This window comes from Neovison vison, chromosome 14 (assembly GCF_020171115.1).
Source record: "Neovison vison isolate M4711 chromosome 14, ASM_NN_V1, whole genome shotgun sequence".
Classification (NCBI taxonomy): Eukaryota; Metazoa; Chordata; class Mammalia; order Carnivora; family Mustelidae; genus Neogale; species Neogale vison.
The window spans coordinates 40,300,900-40,318,878 of record NC_058104.1 but is presented as its reverse complement, the minus strand read 5'-3'; the positions used below and the strand labels follow the sequence as shown (position 1 = coordinate 40,318,878).

Sequence of the window (17,979 nt, the reverse complement as noted above, 5' to 3'; positions counted from 1 at the left end):
TATAATACATTATATGTCAATAAATTTTTTTTATTTATAAAAAGGGGTGTTGATGAGGTTGTGGAAAAAAAGGAACACTTGTGTACCGTTGGCGGGAATGCAAACTGGTGCAGCCCCTGTGGAAAAGAGTATGGAGGTTCCTCAAAAAGTTAAAAATAGAAATATCCTATGATCTAGCAATTGTACTACTGGATATTTACCCAAATAACACAAAATCTGAAAGGGCTATATGCACCCTGATGTTTATAGCAACAATATTTATAACAGCCAAGAAGAGATGGAAGCAGCAAAAGTGTCCACCAACTGATGAATGGATAAAGAAGATGTGGTATATACAGATAAATAGAGATATTATTCAGCCACAAAAAAGAATGAAATCTTGCCATTTGCAATGGCATCGATGGAGCTAGAGAATAGTATGCTAAGTGAAATCAGTCAGTCAGACAAAAACAAATACCATGTGATTTCACTTACATGTGGAATTTAAGAAACAAAGCAAACAAAACCAGGGAGAGACAAACCAATCACAGACTCTTAATTATAGAGAACCAGCCAATGGTTACCAGAGGGGATGGGCATGGGGGATGGGTACAACAGGTGACGAGGGTTACGAGTGCATTTGTCATGCCGAGCACAGGCGAGGTATGGGATTTTTGAATCACTGTATTGTACACCTGAAACTAATAGTGACACTTTGTGTTAACTATACTGGAATTTAAAGTAAAATGAAATAAAATAAAACAGACCAGGGCCCACATAAAGGGTGCTGGGCACTTAGTAAGCCCTCAATAAACATCAGTTGTGATTATCAAGATGGCACGACAACACCTGCTTTCAGTCCAACTCTCCATAGCGCTGGGGGAACTGCCACACCAAACAGAGGATAAGAGGGTCATGGGGAAGGACAGGACCCTATGCATGGAGAGGAGCTGGTAAAAACCAAAGGCAAGTCACCACCCCATCCTTACCAGGTATTGCCATACTGGACCACGCTGTGTCCAAATCCAGCACTGTCCATAAGGAAGACTGTTGGCTGGTCTGTGTCCAAATTGAAGCAGAGAGAAGAAGCCGAGGCTGGGGAACGGGGTGAGAAAAGAAACTCTGAAGAAGGGTCTTCCCCCTGTTCCATCTCCCCAGCCCCCAACACCTGTTGTCCCCTGTAGGCCCAATGTCCCAGCATCTCCTGGATTTCTGAACTCCCAGCCGCTGGCCTCCCTCACCCGTCCTCTCCTCAGGCAACAGAGACAGCTCTTCACCCACTGACCCACTGGCAAGCTTCAATTCTCCATTTTCACAGAGCAACACACAAGCTCTAAAGACACTCCTTTGTCACCCCTGCCACTGGGGGCTTCCAAGAGGAAGAATCCAGGAAAACTTAAGCCAAAGTAACATTGTGAATAGAGTACAAGTTTGACTTGTTCTTCCTACTTGGGAAATCACTGGATTATTCAGGCAATTGGCTCCTTTTCTAGTGTCTCTTAAACTCCCCTAAAATTAGTTCTTCAATATCCTCTCCCTCCAAAAACTCCAGATCCAAAACCCTATGTATTTCCAGATCCCCCTTTAATGTCTGGGTCTAAAACATGTACAGTCTCAGCAATCTCTCTGCATGGACCCCAATCTTCTCATATCCCTTCACGGGGGCCCATGACTTACCCATCAACAAGAGGAGGGATGTTCTGATCCTGGTCATGACTGGAAGGTCAGACATGAGCTTCTGTGCTCCTCAGCTGCTGAGAGAACAGCTGAACCAGGGTGCAGAGAGAACAAGTGTGCAGAGAGGTGACCAGGAGGCCAGAAGCAGGAAGGGAAGCTGTCAGCATGAGTCAGAGATAGAGGGCGGAGAATAGGACTAAATTAAGCAGAAAAAAAAAGGGTCGACATAGCCACATATGCTGTATGTCAGAGTCTTTCCTTCTTTTTTTTTTTTAGATTTCATTTATTTATTTGACACAGAGGGACAGAGAGCACATGCAGGGAGAGAGGGAGAGGGAGAAGCAGGCTCCCTGCTGAGCAGGAAACCCAATGCAGGGTCTGATCCCAGGACCCCGGAATCATGACCTGAGCTGAAAGCAGATTCTTAAACCAACTGAGCCACACAGAAGCTCCTTCAGGAGTCTTTCTAACCAGAGATTTCTTGGCTTGCTTCTTTTGCCTTACCAAACTAGGTTTAGGTGGTTGTAGATCCCTGCCCTGCAACACCTCTCCAAGTTTCTCTAGTTGTACTGACAGAAGATTCCTCTTGACCTTGAAATTTCAGTTCACCTGGTGAGGGAAAACCACCAGATGCCAGAGTAGTTAGGGCCCTAATGAAGACCCTGATGGGGACCCTCCACTTCAGACCTGGAAATCTCTGGGCCACAAGTCATGAATCCAGGCCTTAGGAGGAGAACAGAGTGAATATTCAATCAGTTACACAACATGCTAATTTGAGGCTGATCATGTACCTCTCTAATAACAAAAAGATAAAACAAAAACACAAGCCCTGGGGTCAATAGAGAAGACAGATATGCAAACAGCAAGATGTTGCTATGAAATGAGAAGCCCACAGACCACAGAGTAGCTTACTCAAGTTAGAAGGGTGTGGATTTCCTGAAAGTCTTCCTGGAGGGGCAGTTGAGCTGAGTCTTGAAGGCAACTGACCTTAGGGGTGTGTATTTTAGAAGAGGTGACCAAATATAGAAGAGGCATGAGAATGAGTGTGCATCTTGGGAAAGCAGTAATGGGAAACCAGAGAGTAGGAGGTAGGAAGTGGTAAGAAATGAGGCCAATACCATGGGAGGCGGGGGAGAGGAGAAGTAGGACCCAGGTCTGGAAAGCCCCATTAAGGCATGTTTATTTTATCCTGAGGGCAGAGGGAAGCATTGTATCAAATTAGGGAGAATGAAGTCTTCAAATTTACATTTTAGGAAGCTAAAAAGAGGGGCTATATGAATTGGGTTTCATTGGGAACTAGCTGGAGACAGATCAGTTAAGAGGGAGGTAATGGGGCCCTATAGGGTGAGCTAGTGGCCATAGGAATGGACTGGAGGCTAACTGCTCCCTAAGGGGAGGACTGTGGTGATGGTCCCTGAGAAAACTTGTAGGAGTGGGGTGGCGGAGGGGAGCAGTGAGGTAGGACTACTTTGATTTTGAAAACCAAAATTCAGTGTTTAAGAGCTTGGACTCTTTCACCCTCTCTAGGTTCCAGTTTACTCATCCACAAAGTGGGGGGTGATAATAAAAGTACAAATGTCCCTGGGTGCCTGGCTGGCTTAGTCAGTGGAGCACATGAATCCTGGTCTTGGGGTTGTGAATTCAAGCCCCAGTTGGTGTAAAGACTACATCAAAAACTAATGATGTACTATACAGTGGATAACTGAAAATAAATAGATAAATAAATAAATAAACAAAAATAAATTAAACATTGACGCTCAGATTCACAATGGAAAAAAAAGAGATTACTTAAAAAATAAAATCTTCGGAGTCCAAAGTCTCTCACGGTTCACCTCCCCTTCCAATTTCCCTCAACTCCCTTCTCCTCTCCATCTCCCCATGTTCTCCATGCTATTTGTTATGCTCCACAAATAAGTGAAACCATAAGATAATTGACTCTCTCTGCTTGACTTATTTCACTCAGCATAATCTCTTCCAGTCCCGTCCATGTTGCTACAAAAGTTGGGTATTGAAGGAGTGGGGGGTGGGAGGTTGGGGGAGCCAGGTGGTGTGTATTAGGGAGGGCACGTATTGCATGGAGCACTGCGTGTGGTGCAAAAATAATGAATACTGCTATGCTGAAAATAAATAAAAAATAAATTTAAAAATATATATATAATCATGGAAAAAAATGAATACTGTTATGCTGAAAAGAAATAATAAATAAAAAATAAAGAAAAATTAAAATTAAAAAAAAGAGAATGAGCATAAAAAATAACATAAAATCTTCCAAAAAATACACACCTCCTATTGTTGCCAGGAAGGTTGAGTTAGTAAGTGTGAAATGCTAAGAAGAATGTATAAGAGCTTCTGTTATTGGCTATTATCAATCCTATGCTGTGATGATTATTGTGTTAGGTAAGAGGGTACTACAGGCTTTCAAGGAGGAGATGTCCTAGAGGAGGGTTGAATGAATGGGGCTAGATCTCGAGAGAAAAGTCTTGGTTGGAGATGAGTTTTGTATCCATCAGAAGTCCTGGTTGAGATCCTGATGGGAGTGGGAAGAGGAAGATGCTCAGAGGAGGGAGAGAAAAGTCAGTGTTGGCAGCAGAGCAGGAGCAGAGGAATACTGGTAAGAAAGGAATCCTCAAAGAGGAAGAAAGAAGCCCAGGAGAAAAGAAGAAGGACATCATGGAATGGCTGCCTGGATGGGAGTGTATACACTGTCACAAGCTGTCAGATGCAGAGTGAGGAAGTTCTCAGTTATGACAACAGAAGCTTCCAGGGACCCTGGAGTCAGCTGTGCCAGGGTAATGGGAGAGGATCTGGGAATGAAGAATGTGGGCACCAATGTCACTTAGAGATAAGCAGCCCTGAAGAGACCTCAGATATAATATGGATGGAGAAAAGCCCTGGAATTCTTGGAGATGAAGAAAATTTGAGGGAGAAGGAAATTATGACAAAGAACCCCAATAAAGAAAAAGGAGATGTGGCACAGAGTCCAAAGAAAATAAAAGACAAAGCAGAAATGACTCAAGCCAGAAGATGTCTGTGAGACTAGAGCTCACAGACAGGGTGAGTACCAGAGAGGACCCCAGCCTTCGAAGGTGAGTCCTGACCTTTCCATTGCTTCCTTTCCTTGGGCTTGGGTTCCACCTTTGGTGGGTTAGAGTACATAAGACAATAATATTGGACAAATAAGGCTTCATTTCTTCTTTCAAGCTGCCCAGCATACTTCCATGATACTTCAGAGAAAAGCCAAGCAAGGTAAGACATCTAACCTGCAGCAAAGATAACTTAAACCATAACAGTGAGAACAGGATATGTCTTTAGTTCAGCCCATCCATTTTACAGATGAGAGCAGCGGGGCTCCCACCAGGAACTAAAACGCACAGCCCCTTTTCATTTCAGTGAATCATGATGTGACACTTTCAGAAAAAGGAAGGCAGGTGGGGGAGACAATATAAGCAAAGAAGGAGTGCACGCCCAAATTCCCCAATCTCTTCAGTCCTGTGGGACCATGAATCAGTCACATCCAGCTCTGTCCATCTGACACAGCTAAGGTATTCACATGGGGAGGTCTAGGGAAGTTTGGAGGGCAGCCAGCCTTTCCCACTGCTGACATTCCTCACTCAAAAAGTCTCTGCTCTGTCCCTGAGCCTAGAGGTGCTGACTGAAGAAGATACTGGCAGGGCAGTGGGGCAGTAAGGGCTGCATCTGATCTGTTACATACTGGTGAGGCCGGGGAGGGGGCGGTTGTTAGCGGAGAAACACGGACATAAGCTGCTTTAATTCAGGTTTGATTTGCCTGAGCTAAGTAGAACTGAATAGTCTTGGGTCTGTCTCCCATGTTTCTTTTCCATGGAAAGAGAACCGATATCTGGTGGGTGGAAAACGTATTTCTTAGTCCATTTCCACCCCACCCTTACTGTTGTGGCCTGAATGGATTTTCCCTAGAGTTTCTGCCCTTCCTCTTACTACATGAAGTCTGTCTCACTTCTCTGTCTTTGAAGGACATTGCCTGCCTCACCACCAGATTTTCTCAAAACAGAATTTATTTTAATTCTATAGTATAGAAACACACATGCATACTCATGTTCCCAGGAAAAAAGCTGTCCTCCAAAAGCAACTGGTTCTCCTGAATTCCTGGAGCTCTAGGCCTGGAGTTGTGTTATGATGAATGATTTGAAAGTGCTAGAGGATTTTTGCCAGTAGTTGGGAAGCTTGGGACATGGACAGGAGAAGCAGGCATAAGGTAATAACATCTTGGTGGCAGAACAAAAGAACTGAGGTAATACTAACATGTTGTACACTTTATGTCTGTTAGCTCACTGAATGTTCACAACAGTCCATTGCAGGTGGGGAGTTGCTATTACTCTCATTTTACAGATGCAAAATTGAGGCACAGAGAACTTGAGTCATTTGCCTCAAGTTTCCCAGCTAGTACAAGGTAAAGACAGATTTCAAGGAACCAGAATCTTGACCACACTGCTAATGATCTTACTTCCTCCTCTCTACCCCATACGCTGCCTGGGCAGCATTTGTTCACTCAACCATTTATCCTACACACATGAGCTTCTCATGTGACCCAGACTGTGGGCTAGCTGCTAGGGAAGCAAGACAAGCAGGAAAGGGTGCTGGCCCTCAAGGAGATCATACCCTACAAGGGAGAAAATATTTTCATGCATTCAAATCACAAGTTTTACTAGACAGAAGAATGATTGTATGGCTCAGAAAGGAAGTGATTAACTCAGCTTTGATGAGTCTAAGAAGAAGATGCTTGGGGGAAAAAAATGTCTTGAAACACCAGGGATTGAGGTAGGGACTATAGACTTCAATTTGGGACTTTGTCCTTCTGGCTCCTCTAACCTCAGCATTCAGCACAACACCTGACACACAGGAAGCACCCAGTGAGTACTTGGTACCCACATGAAGTTAAAGAATGGCAGAGCTAAGCCCAGGCAAGGGAACAAGTCTTTTTGTACAGAAGATCCAACAGTTCTGGTCTCATTCGCTGTTGCAACTCAGCTATGTGCCTGGGAAATAGCACTTGCTGCTGTTTGTTGCTGCCGTTGCTATAAGCTGAGGACAAAGGTGAAAATTAACAATCAGTCTTCCTTAGTGAAGAATAAAAGGTGACACCCTCTCTATGAGGCTCATTGAAAGCAGATAGTCATTTCTCTTTTTCTCTCCAAGGATCACCTGTAGGATTGAGTAGATACAACCAGGGCTCAAACATGTCTGTTGAGTATGTGGATGAATGAGTGTGATAAGAGGGTAGATGAGGGGCATCTGGGTTGCTCAAATGGTTGGACATCTGCCTTCGGCTCACCTCATGGTCTTAGGGTCCTAGGATTGGGTCCTGTGTCGGGCTCCCTTCTCAGCAGGGGGCCCAATTCTGCTTCTCTCTCTGCCACTCCCTCTGCTTGTATCCTTGCTCTCACTCACTCTGTCTCTCTCTCTGTCAAATAGATAGATGACAGATAGATAATAGACAGACAGATAGATGTAGATGAGTATGTGCATGGACACATGAGCAAGTGACAGGGTAAATGGAAAAGGGAGTGGTTGAGTGTGTAAGTGAGGTGGACAGGTATGTGGAAAGAGAGTCTGCAAAGATTTGAAGTTAATAGACCAACTCTTCCATCCAGATCACCCTGCAATCTGCTTACTTGTTGCATAAATCAGAACACTGCCTCAAAACAAGGCAGAGGCAGCCTTACTAGAATGCAAACTAACTTGAATTAGGGCAAATTTTGGATACAACAGGGATTTGTTTAGGTTGAGTAAAAGGCTTTAGGAAATAAGAAGAGGGATGTTAGGGAACCCAGCAAATGTGTACCTGGTGGATGAGGAAAACCCTGGGGCAACAGTGAAGGAATAAGGAAGGAGCACTGGTTTGGTTCATGTACAGACATTGGCAAAACTCCTAGGAGAGTCAAAGTGTTGTTCTTGCTCTGACTCCCACTGCTGGCAAGTGACTTAGCTGGAATGAGAAGAACATAGTACTTAATTTGTACTTAAGTTCTGTGAAATTGAGACAGAAGAGAAAAGAAGAAGCAGACAAGTCACTGGAAAATGAGGAAAAAGAAGAGGAAATTATGTGGTCAGAGTAAGGGAGGTAGGAGCTTAAGCACTGATAACTGAGCTATCTCCTTCTGTGTTTCCATTGGAGAGAACATACTTTCCATCTGAAGGCTCCACGATGCTGTCCCAGCTCCCAGCCTTCAATTCGGCTCTCAAAGGTGAGTGGGCAAAGCTGGGTTGGAGTCTCAGCTATGAAAAGTCTACCTGACTTTGATTAAGTTAACATAACCTCACTAATAATCAGTATCCTCTTCTGCAAAATGGGAACAATAATATCCACCTCACTGAGCAGCTGTGAAAAATTTCACGAGAACTGGATTGGCCTTCAGGACAGGACTTGTCCAGCCTTGTCTGAACTAGAATCTGGTCATCACACTCCTTAAAAATGCATGAAAACCTTCTCTTATTTATGTGTTCTATCACACTGATTGAGTTGCAAATATTGAACCATGCTTGCATTCCAGGGATAAATCCCACCTGGTTGTGATGGACTGTGATGTACTGTTGGATCCTATTAACTAAGATCTTGTTGAGAATCTTGGCATCCATATTCATCAGGGATATTGGTCTGAAATTCTCCTTTTCGATTGGGTGTTTGCCTGGTTTGAGGATCAAGGTAGTGTTGGCCTCATACAGTCTGGAAATCATCCTTTAGTTTCTATTTTTATTTTTTTAAACAGTTTCAAGAGAATGAGTATTATTTTTTCTTAAAATGTTTGGTGGAATTCCCCAGGGAATCCATCAGACCCCGGACTCTTGTCTTTGGGGAGGCTATTGATCACTGCTTCACTCTTGTTACTGGTTATTGGTGTATTCAATTGTCAATTTCTTCCTGTTTCAGTATTGAAGTTTATAGGTTTCCAGGAAGGCATCCATCTCTTCTAGGTTGCTTAACTTATTGGCATATAGCTGTTGATAATAGTATCTGATTATTGTTTCTATTTCCTTGGTGTTGGTCATGATCTCTCCCCTTTCATTCATAATTTTATTAATTTGCATCCTTTCATTTTCTTTTGGATAAGTCTAGCCAGTGGTTTATTGATCTTATTAATTCTTTCAAAGAACCAGTTTCTAGTTTTGTTGATCTCCTTACTGTATTACTCATTTCTATTTCATTGATGTCTGCTCTAATCTTAATCATTTCCCTTCTCATGCATGGGTTATCCTTAATTTGTTGTTGATTCTCCAGATCTTTAAGGTGTAAAGATAGTTTGTGTATTCTGGATTTTTCTATTTTTTATTTGAGTGAGGCTTGGATGCCCTTGTATTTCCCCCTTAGGACCACCTTTGCAGTATCCTATAGGTTTTGGACTGATGTGTCTTCATTCTCATTGGTTTCCATGAATTGTTTAAGTTCTTCTCTGATTTCGTGGTTGACTCAAACATTCTTTTTTTTTTCCCAATTTATTTATTTTCAGAAAAACAGTATTCATTATTTTTTTCACCACACCCAGTGCTCCATGCAAGCTGTGCCCTCTATAATACCCACCACCTGGTACCCCAACCTCCCACCCCCCCGCCACTTCAAACCCCTCAGATTGTTTTTCAGAGTCCATAGTCTCTCATGGTTCGTCTCCCCTTCCAATTTACCCAAAAGCACATACCCTCCCCAATGTCCATAACCCTACCCCCCTTCTCCCAACCCCCCTCCCCCCAGCAACCCACAGTTTGTTTCGTGAGATTAAGAGTCACTTATGGTTTGTCTCCCTCCCTATCCCATCTTGTCTCAAACATTCTTGAGCAGGATAGTCTTTAGCTTCCAAGTGTTTGAATTCCTTCAAAACCTTTTCTTGGGATTGAGTTCCAGCTTTACATAGTTGTCTGAGACTATGCAGGGAATAATCTCAATCTTTTGGTATCAGTTGAACCCTGATTTGTGACCCAGTCTGTGGTCTATTCTGGAGGAAGTTCTCATTGAGAAGAATGAGTATTCTGTTGTATTAGGATGCAATGTTACAGATACCTATATATATATATATATATATATATATATATATATATATGCACAGATATATAGATATATATTGTCCATCTGCTCCAGAGTGTCATTCAAAGCACTTGTTTTGTTTATTTTCTGCTTAGTTGACCTGTCTGTTGCTAAGAGTGGAGTGTTAATTCTCCTACAATTAATTATTATTTTTTTATTTAATTTCTTTTCAGTGCAACAGAATTCATTGTTTACGCACCACTCCCAGTGCTTGATACAATATGTGCCCTCCATAATAACCACCACCAGTCTCCCCCACCCTCCCACCCCCCGCCCCTTCAGAACCCTCAGATTGTTTTTCAGAGTCCATAGTCTCTCATGGTTCACCTCCCCTTCCAATGTCCCTCAACTCCCTTCTCCACTCCATCTCCTGATATCCTATGTGTTATTTGTTACGCTCCACAAATAAGCAAAAGCATAAGATAATTGACTCTCTCTGCTTGACTTATTTCACTCAGCATAATCTCTTCCAGTCCCGTCCATGTTGCTACAAAAGTTGGGTATTCATCCTTTCTGATGGAGGCATCATACTCCATAGTGTATATGGACCACATCTTCCTTATCCATTCGTCTGTTGAAGGGCATCTATATGTAGAAGAATGAAACATGACCATTATCTTACACCGTACACAAAGATAAACTCGAAATGGATGAAAGACCTCAATGTGAGACAGGAATTCATCAGAATTCTAGAGGAGAACATAGGCAGTAACCTCTTCGATATCAGCCACAGCAACTTCTTTCAAGATATGTCTCCAAAGGCAAAGGAAACAAAAGCGAAATTGAACTTTTGGGACTTCATCAAGATCAAAAGCTCATGCACAGCAAAGGAAACAGTCCAGAAAACAAAGAGGCAACCCACAGAATGGGAGAAGATATTCACAAATGACAGTACAGACAAAGGGCTGATATCCAGGATCTATAAAGAATTCCTCAAACTCAACCCACACAAAACAGATAATCATGTCAAAAAATGGGCAGAAGACATGAACAGACACTTCTCCAATGAAGACATACAAATGGCTATCAGACACATGAAAAAATGTTGATCATCACTGGCCATCAGGGAGATTCAAATAAAAATCACATTGAGATACCACCTGACACCAGTTAGAATGGCCAAAATCAGCAAGACAGGAAACAACGTGTGTTGGAGAGGATGTGGAGAAAGGGGAACCCTCTTATGCTGTTGGTGGGAATGCAAGTTGGTGCAGCCACTTTGGAGAACAGTGTAGAGATTCCCTAAGAAATTAAAAATAGAGCTTCCCTATGACCCTGCAATTGCACTACTGGGTATTTACACCAAAGATACAGATGTAGTGAAAAGAAGGGCCATCTGCACCCCAATGTTCATAGCAGCAAAGGCCACAGTGACCAAACTGTGGAAAGAAACAATAAATGTACTATTATCAATATGTCTCCTTATTTTGGTTAGCAGTTGGCTTATATAGTTGGCTGCACCCATGTTGGGGGCATAGATATCTACAGTTGTTAGATCTTCTTTTTGGATATACTCTTTAAGAATGATATAGTGTGGGGTAGGAGTCATGATGGCAAAGAAGTAGCAGGCTGAGACAACATCAGGTAGCAGGAGATCAGCTAGATAGCTTATCATACCATTCAAAACACCTAAAAATCCAAAATGAGATTGAAAAGAAGAAGAGCAGCAATTCTAGAAACAGAAAATTGACCACTTTCTGAAAGGTAGGACCTGCAGAGAAGTGAATCCAAAGTGATGGGAAGATAGATCGCTGGGTGAGGGGCTGGCTCCCAGCAAGCAACGGAGCAATGGAGCACAAAATCAGAACTTTTAAAAGTCTGCTCCACTGGGGGGCATCGCTCCAGAGGCTAAGCTGGGGTGAAGCCCACGCAGGAACAGTGTGGTCTCAGGTCCCGGGGGGTCACAGAAGGATCGGGGCTGAGTGTCACAGAGCTCACAGGTATTAGAGCAGGGAAGCTGGCTACAGAGACGGAGCCAAGGAGTGAGATCTCAGCTCAGGGTTACCTTATCATGATCTGTGGCACAGGCCACTGTTCTGTGTGCAGGGACCCCACAAGATCCGGGGAGACCCCTCGGAAGAGCTTAGGGATCTGCAGGGTTTGGAAAATCCAGGCGGGGCTGTTTGCCAGAGACAGAGAAGCTTGGTCACAGGCTGGGTGAGATCAGAGAGCAGCCAGAGGCCAGGGAGATGGGAATGATTGAGCACTTTTCTCCAAGGACGCACTGAGGAGTGGGGGCCCGAGCTCTCAGGTCCTTGGGCCAGAGAGCAGGAGGCCACCATTTTCATTCCCATCCTCCAGAACTCTACAGAAAGCGTTCAGGGAACAAAAGCTCCCGAAAGTGAACCCAAGCAGATTACTTAGCCTGGTCCCTGGTAAAGGTGGTGCAATTCCGCCTTGGGCAAAGACATTTGAGAATCACTACAACGGGCCCCTCCCTGAAATAATCAGCAAAAAATCCAGCCAAGACCAAATTCACTTACCAAGGAGAACAGTGAATTTCCAGAGGAGGAGAAAGCAAAGCATGGAATTCATGGTTTTCTTCCCGTGATTCTTTAGTCTTGCAAAGTTGAGTAATTTTTTGTTTTATTTTATTTTTTTTTCTTCTACTAAATTTTTTTTTACTTTTACCCTTTCCTCTTTTAACATTTTTAAATAGTTTATCTTAACAATACCTTCCATTTAAAAAAATCTTTTTAAAATTTTTTTTCAATTTATTTATTTTCAGAAAAACATTATTCATTATTTTTTCACCACACCCAGTACTTCATGCAAGCCGTGCCCTCTATAATACCCACCACCTGGTACCCCAACCTCCCACCCCCCTGCCACTTCAAACCCCTCAGATTGTTTTTCAGAGTCCATAGTCTCTCATGGTTCACCTCCCCTTCCAATTTACCCAAATTCCCTACTCCTCTCTAACGCGCCTTGTCCTCCATGCTATTTGTTATGCTCCACAAATAAGTGAAACCATATGATAGTTGACTCTCTCTGCTTGTCTTATTTCACTCAGCATAATCTCTTCTAGTCCCATCCATGTTGCTAAAAAAGTTGTGTATTCATCCTTTCTGATGGAGGCATAATACTCCATAGTGTATATGGACCACATCTTCCTTATCCATTCGTCCGTTGAAGGGCATCTTGGTTCTTTCCATAGTTTGGCGATCGTGGCCATTGCTGCTATAAACATTGGGGTACAGATGGCCCTTCTTTTCACGACATCTGTATCTTTGGGGTAAATACCCAGGAGTGCAATTGCAGGGTCATAGGGAAGCTCTATTTTTAATTTCTTGAGGAATCTCCACACTGTTCTCCAAAGAGGCTGCACCAACTTGCCATTCCAATCAAAATTCCACCGGCATTCTTCAAAGAGCTGGAACAAATAATCCTAAAATTTGTATGGAATCAGAAGAGACCCCGAATCGCTAAGGAAATGTTGAAAAACAAAAATAAAGCTGGCAGCATCACCTTACCTGATTTCAAGCTTTATTACAAAGCTGTGATCACCAAGACAGCATGGTACTGGCATAAAAACAGACACATAGACCAGTGGAACAGAGTAGAGAGCCCAGATATGGACCCTCAACTCTATGGTCAATTAATTTTTGACAAAACAGGAAAAAATATACAGTGGAAAAAAGACAGTCTCTTCAACAAATGGTGCTGGGAAAACTGGACAGCTATATGTAGAAGAATGAAACTCGACTATTCTCTTACACCATACACAAAGATAAACTCAAAATGGATAAAGGACCTCAACGTGAGACAGGATTCCATCAGAATCCTAGAGGAGAACATAGGCAGTAATCTCTTTGATATCAGCCACAGCAACTTCTTTCAAGATATGTCTCCAAAGGCAAAGGAAACAAAAGCGAAAATAAACTTCTGGGACTTCATCAAAATCAAAAGCTTCTGCACAGCAAAGGAAACAGTCAAAAAAACAAAGAGGCAACCCACGGAATGGGAGAAGATATTTGCAAATGACAGTACAGACAAAAAAGGTTGATATCCAGGATCTATAATGAACTCCTCAAACTCAACCCACACGAAACAGGCAAATACATCAAAAAATGGGCAGAAGATATGAACAGACACTTCTCCAATCAAGACATACAAATGGCTATCAGACACATGAAAAATGTTCATCATCATTAGCCCTCAGGGAGATTCAAATTAAAACCACATTGAGATATCACCTTACACCAGTTAGAATAGCCAAAATTAACAAAAGAGGAAACAACATATGTTGGAGAGGATGTGGAGAAAGGGGAACCCTCTTCCACTGTTGGTGGGAATGCAAGTTGGTGCAGCCTGTTTGGAGAAAAAAATCTTTTTTGAACCTTTTTTATTATACTCATATTTTATCCTTCATTGTATACAACTTTCTTTTTTGTATACGCAGTTTTTTTTGTATACACATTTTTTTCTTCTAAAAAAAATTGGGGTACAACTTCTTCTAATATATCAAAATACACCCTAAATCTAGCACAGGGCTTTGGTCTAGTCTCCAGCCTGAGCAAATACTCTCCACTTTCTTTTTCTTTATTCTCCCAACCAACTTATCTTATTAACCCTAATTTTTGAAATTTTTTTAAAAATAAAAATAATTTTCATCTTTATACTCATATTCCATCCCTTCATTGCACTTACCCTTAGATATATTTTTCATTCCTTAAAATTTGGGGAGGTAGTTTCTTCTAAGAGACCAAACTACTCCCCAATTAAGTGGGTGACCCTGTTCTATTCAACAGTCTAATATATATATTTTTTATCTTTTTTTGTTTTCTTTTTTTGATTTTTTTTCTGGACTTCTTTTTACCCCCTTTCTTCCCCCCAATGATTTGGATTCTCTTCCAATTTGGTTAAAACCCATTTTCCTGGGGTCTTTGCCACCCCTTTAGTATTTTGTTCGCTCCTTTATATATTCTTTTTTTATTAAAATTTTTAATTTTTCTATAAACATATAATGTATTTTTATCCCCCAGGGGTACAGGTCTGTGAATCACCAGGTTTACACACTTCACAGCACTCACCATAGCACATACCCTCCCCAGTGTCCATTACCCCACCACCCTCTCCCTAATTCCCTCCCCCCCATGCAACCTTCAGTTTGTTTTGTGAGATTAAGAGTCACTTATGCTTTGTCTCCCTCTCAATCCCATCTTTGGGGGATTTCATTGATTCTTTTCCTACCCTCCAAACCCTTCACGTTGCATCTCCACTTCTTCATATCAGGGAGATCATGTGATAGCTATCTTTCTCTGACTTATTTTACTAAGCATAATACCATCTAGTTCTATCCACGTCGTTCCAAATGGCAAGATTTCATTTCTTTTGATGGCTTCATAGTATCCTATTGTATATATATATACCACATCTTCTTTATTCATTCATCTGTTGATGGACATCTAGGTTCTTACCATAGTTTGGCTATTGTGGACATTGCTGCTACAAACATTCGGGTTCACGTGCCCCTTTGGTTCACTACGTTTGTATCTTTAGGGTAAATACCCAGTAGTGCAATTGTTGGGTCATAGGGTAGCCCATTTTCAGCTTTTTGAGGAACCTCCGCACTGTTTTCTAGAGTGGTTGCACCAGCTTGCATTCCCACCAACAGTGTTCCCCTTTCTCCGCATCCTCACCAGCATCTGTCATTTCCTGACTTGTTAATTTTAGCCATTCCGACTGGTGTGAGGTGGTATCTCATTGTGGTTTTGATTTGTATTTCCCTGATGCTGAGTGATGTGGAGCATTTTTTCATGTGTCTGTTGGCCATCTGGATGTCTTCTTTGCAGAAATGCCTGTTCATGTCCTCTGTCCATTTCTTGATTGGATTATTTGTTCTTTGGGTGTTTGCTAAGAGTTTGCTAAGCTCTTTATAGATTTTGGATACTATACCTTTATCTGACATGTCGTTTGCAAACTTCTCCCATTCTGTCCATTGTCTTTTGGTTTTGGTTTTGGTTTTGTTTTGATAACTGTGTTATTTGTGGAGCATAACAAATAGCATGGAGGACAAGGGGAGATGGAGAGGAGAAGGGAGTTGAGGGAAATTGGAAGGGGAGGTGAACCATGAGAGACTGTGGACTCTGAAAAACAATCCGAGGGGTTTGAAGTGGCAGGGGGTGGGAGGTTGGGGGAACCAAGTGGTGGGTAATAGAGAGGGCACGGATTGCATGGAGCACTGGGTGTGGTGCAGAAACAATGAATACTGTTACACTGAAAAGAAATTTTAAAAAATTAAAAAAAAAAGAAATGGGCAGAAGACAAGAACAGACATTTCTACAAAGAAGACATCCAGATGGCCAACAGACACTTGAAAAAGTGCTCCACATCACTCGGCATCAGGGAAATACAAATCAAAACCACAATGAGAGTACCATCTCATGCCAGTCAGAATGGCTAAAATTAACAAGTCAGGAAACAACAGATGGTGGATAGTAAGCAGAGAAAGGGGAGCACTCCTACACTGTTGGTGGGAATGCAAGCTCGTGCACCCACTCTAGAAAGCAGCATGGAGTGTTCTCAAAAAGTTGAAAATAGAGCTACCCTATGACCCAGCAATCACTCTACTGGGTATTTGCCCTAAAGATACAAATGTAGTGATCCATAGGGGCATGTGCTCCCAAGTGTTTATAGCAGCAATGTCCACAATAGCCAAACTATGGAAAGAACCCAGATGTCCATCAACAGATGAATGGATAAAGAAGATGTGGTATATACATAGAATGGAATACTATGCAGCCATCAAAAGTAATGAAACCTTGCCATTTGCAATGATGTGAATGGAACTAGAATGTATTATGCTGAGTGAAATAAATCAATCAGAGAAAGACAATTATCATATTATCTCCCTGATATGAGGAATTTCAGAGGCAACGTGGAGGGTTTGGAGGGTAGGGAAGGAAAAATGAAGCAAGACGGGATTGGGAGGGAGACAAACCATAAGAGACTCTTAATCTCACAAAACAAACTGAGGGTTGCTGGGGGGAGGGAGAGGGTGGTTGGATTATGGACATTGTGGAGGGTATGTGCTATGGTGAGTGCCATTAAGTGTGTAAGCCTGACGATTCACAGACTTGTAGCCCTGGGGCTAATACTACATTATATGTTATTTTTTAAAAAAGAAAAAACATAAATCTGGATTTCTCTCAGAAATCTCTCAATTTTAAGATGGGGAGATGGAGTAACTGGTTGATGGGCATTAAGAAGTGTACACGATGTACTGAGCACTGTGTTATATATGACTGATGAGTCACTGAACTCTATCTCTGAAACTTATACTATATGTTGATTAATTGGATTTAAATTTAATTTAATTTTTTTAAAAAGCCCTTGGTTTTAAAATGTTAGCAAAATAAACAAAACCATGTAGGCTAAATAAAATCTGAGGGCTGGATTTGGCCTAAGCGTTGTCATTTAGAAATCTCTTTTTTTAAAATTATTATTATTGTGTTCAACTAGCAAACACTTAATACATCATTAGTTCTTGATGTAAGGCTCAACAATTCATTAATTGCTTATAACACCCAGTGCTCAGCACTACAATGTGCCCTCTTTAAAACCCATCTAAACCGGAAATGAGTAAAGGGGAAGGATTAAAAAAATAAATTAAAGACCATGAGCTTTCCCTGGGAAGGGAAATCCATACCATCAAGATATACATCTCTGGTAATCTCAAGAAAGAAGAAAGAGAAGTACCTGCCAAGTATCTTTCTCATGCATCTACAGGGGAAACAGGCCAGCTAATTTCTCTATCAGGTCATTTAGCCACCTGGAGGGAGGAAATAAATGGGTGGGATCCCAGCTTTGTGCTCTCACAGGTTGAGGATAAATTCTGGAGACCAAAACCAAGAGGGTTCATCAGAAAGGCCCCACAGATGGAGAAAAGTAAGAAAACAAAGCTTTTGAGAAGGTAGTGGTATTACCATATAGGGGCAGCTGCTGTATTGGAAGTTCAGAATACCAGTGCCAAAAAGATTAGTTTTAATTTCTCTTTTTTATAACAATATGAGATTATGGAGCCCAGGGTTAACATGGTAGTTCTACAGAGTTAGAACCTAGATTTCTGCTGTCTCACTCTAGCCTTTTTGTATGTTGCCCTTATCTGCAAGGTCCAAAATGGTACACCATGGCATTCATGCCGCAGCTGGTAAAAAATGGTAAGGGAAAAGGAAGCACACTTCTGTCAGTGGGCTGACTCCAAAGTTGTTCACTCAACCTACTCATATCCCACACAGAACCTAGCCACACAGCCATCATAGCTGCAT

General features: G+C 42.0%; 1 protein-coding gene across 1 annotated transcript in view; it reads right to left on the bottom strand.

Annotated features, from left to right (window-relative positions):
* Positions 1-1,799, bottom strand: part of ITGAX (integrin subunit alpha X) — a 34,411-nt gene extending 32,612 nt beyond the window's left edge. The window contains exons 1-2 of the mRNA XM_044233289.1: positions 1,657-1,799; positions 969-1,074 (exon numbers count right to left, since the gene is read on the bottom strand). Of these exons, the coding sequence (XP_044089224.1) occupies positions 969-1,074; positions 1,657-1,711 (161 nt within the window). The 5' untranslated portion in view covers positions 1,712-1,799. The remainder of the gene's footprint in view (positions 1-968; positions 1,075-1,656) is intronic.
* Between the last annotated feature and the right edge of the window lie 16,180 nt (positions 1,800-17,979).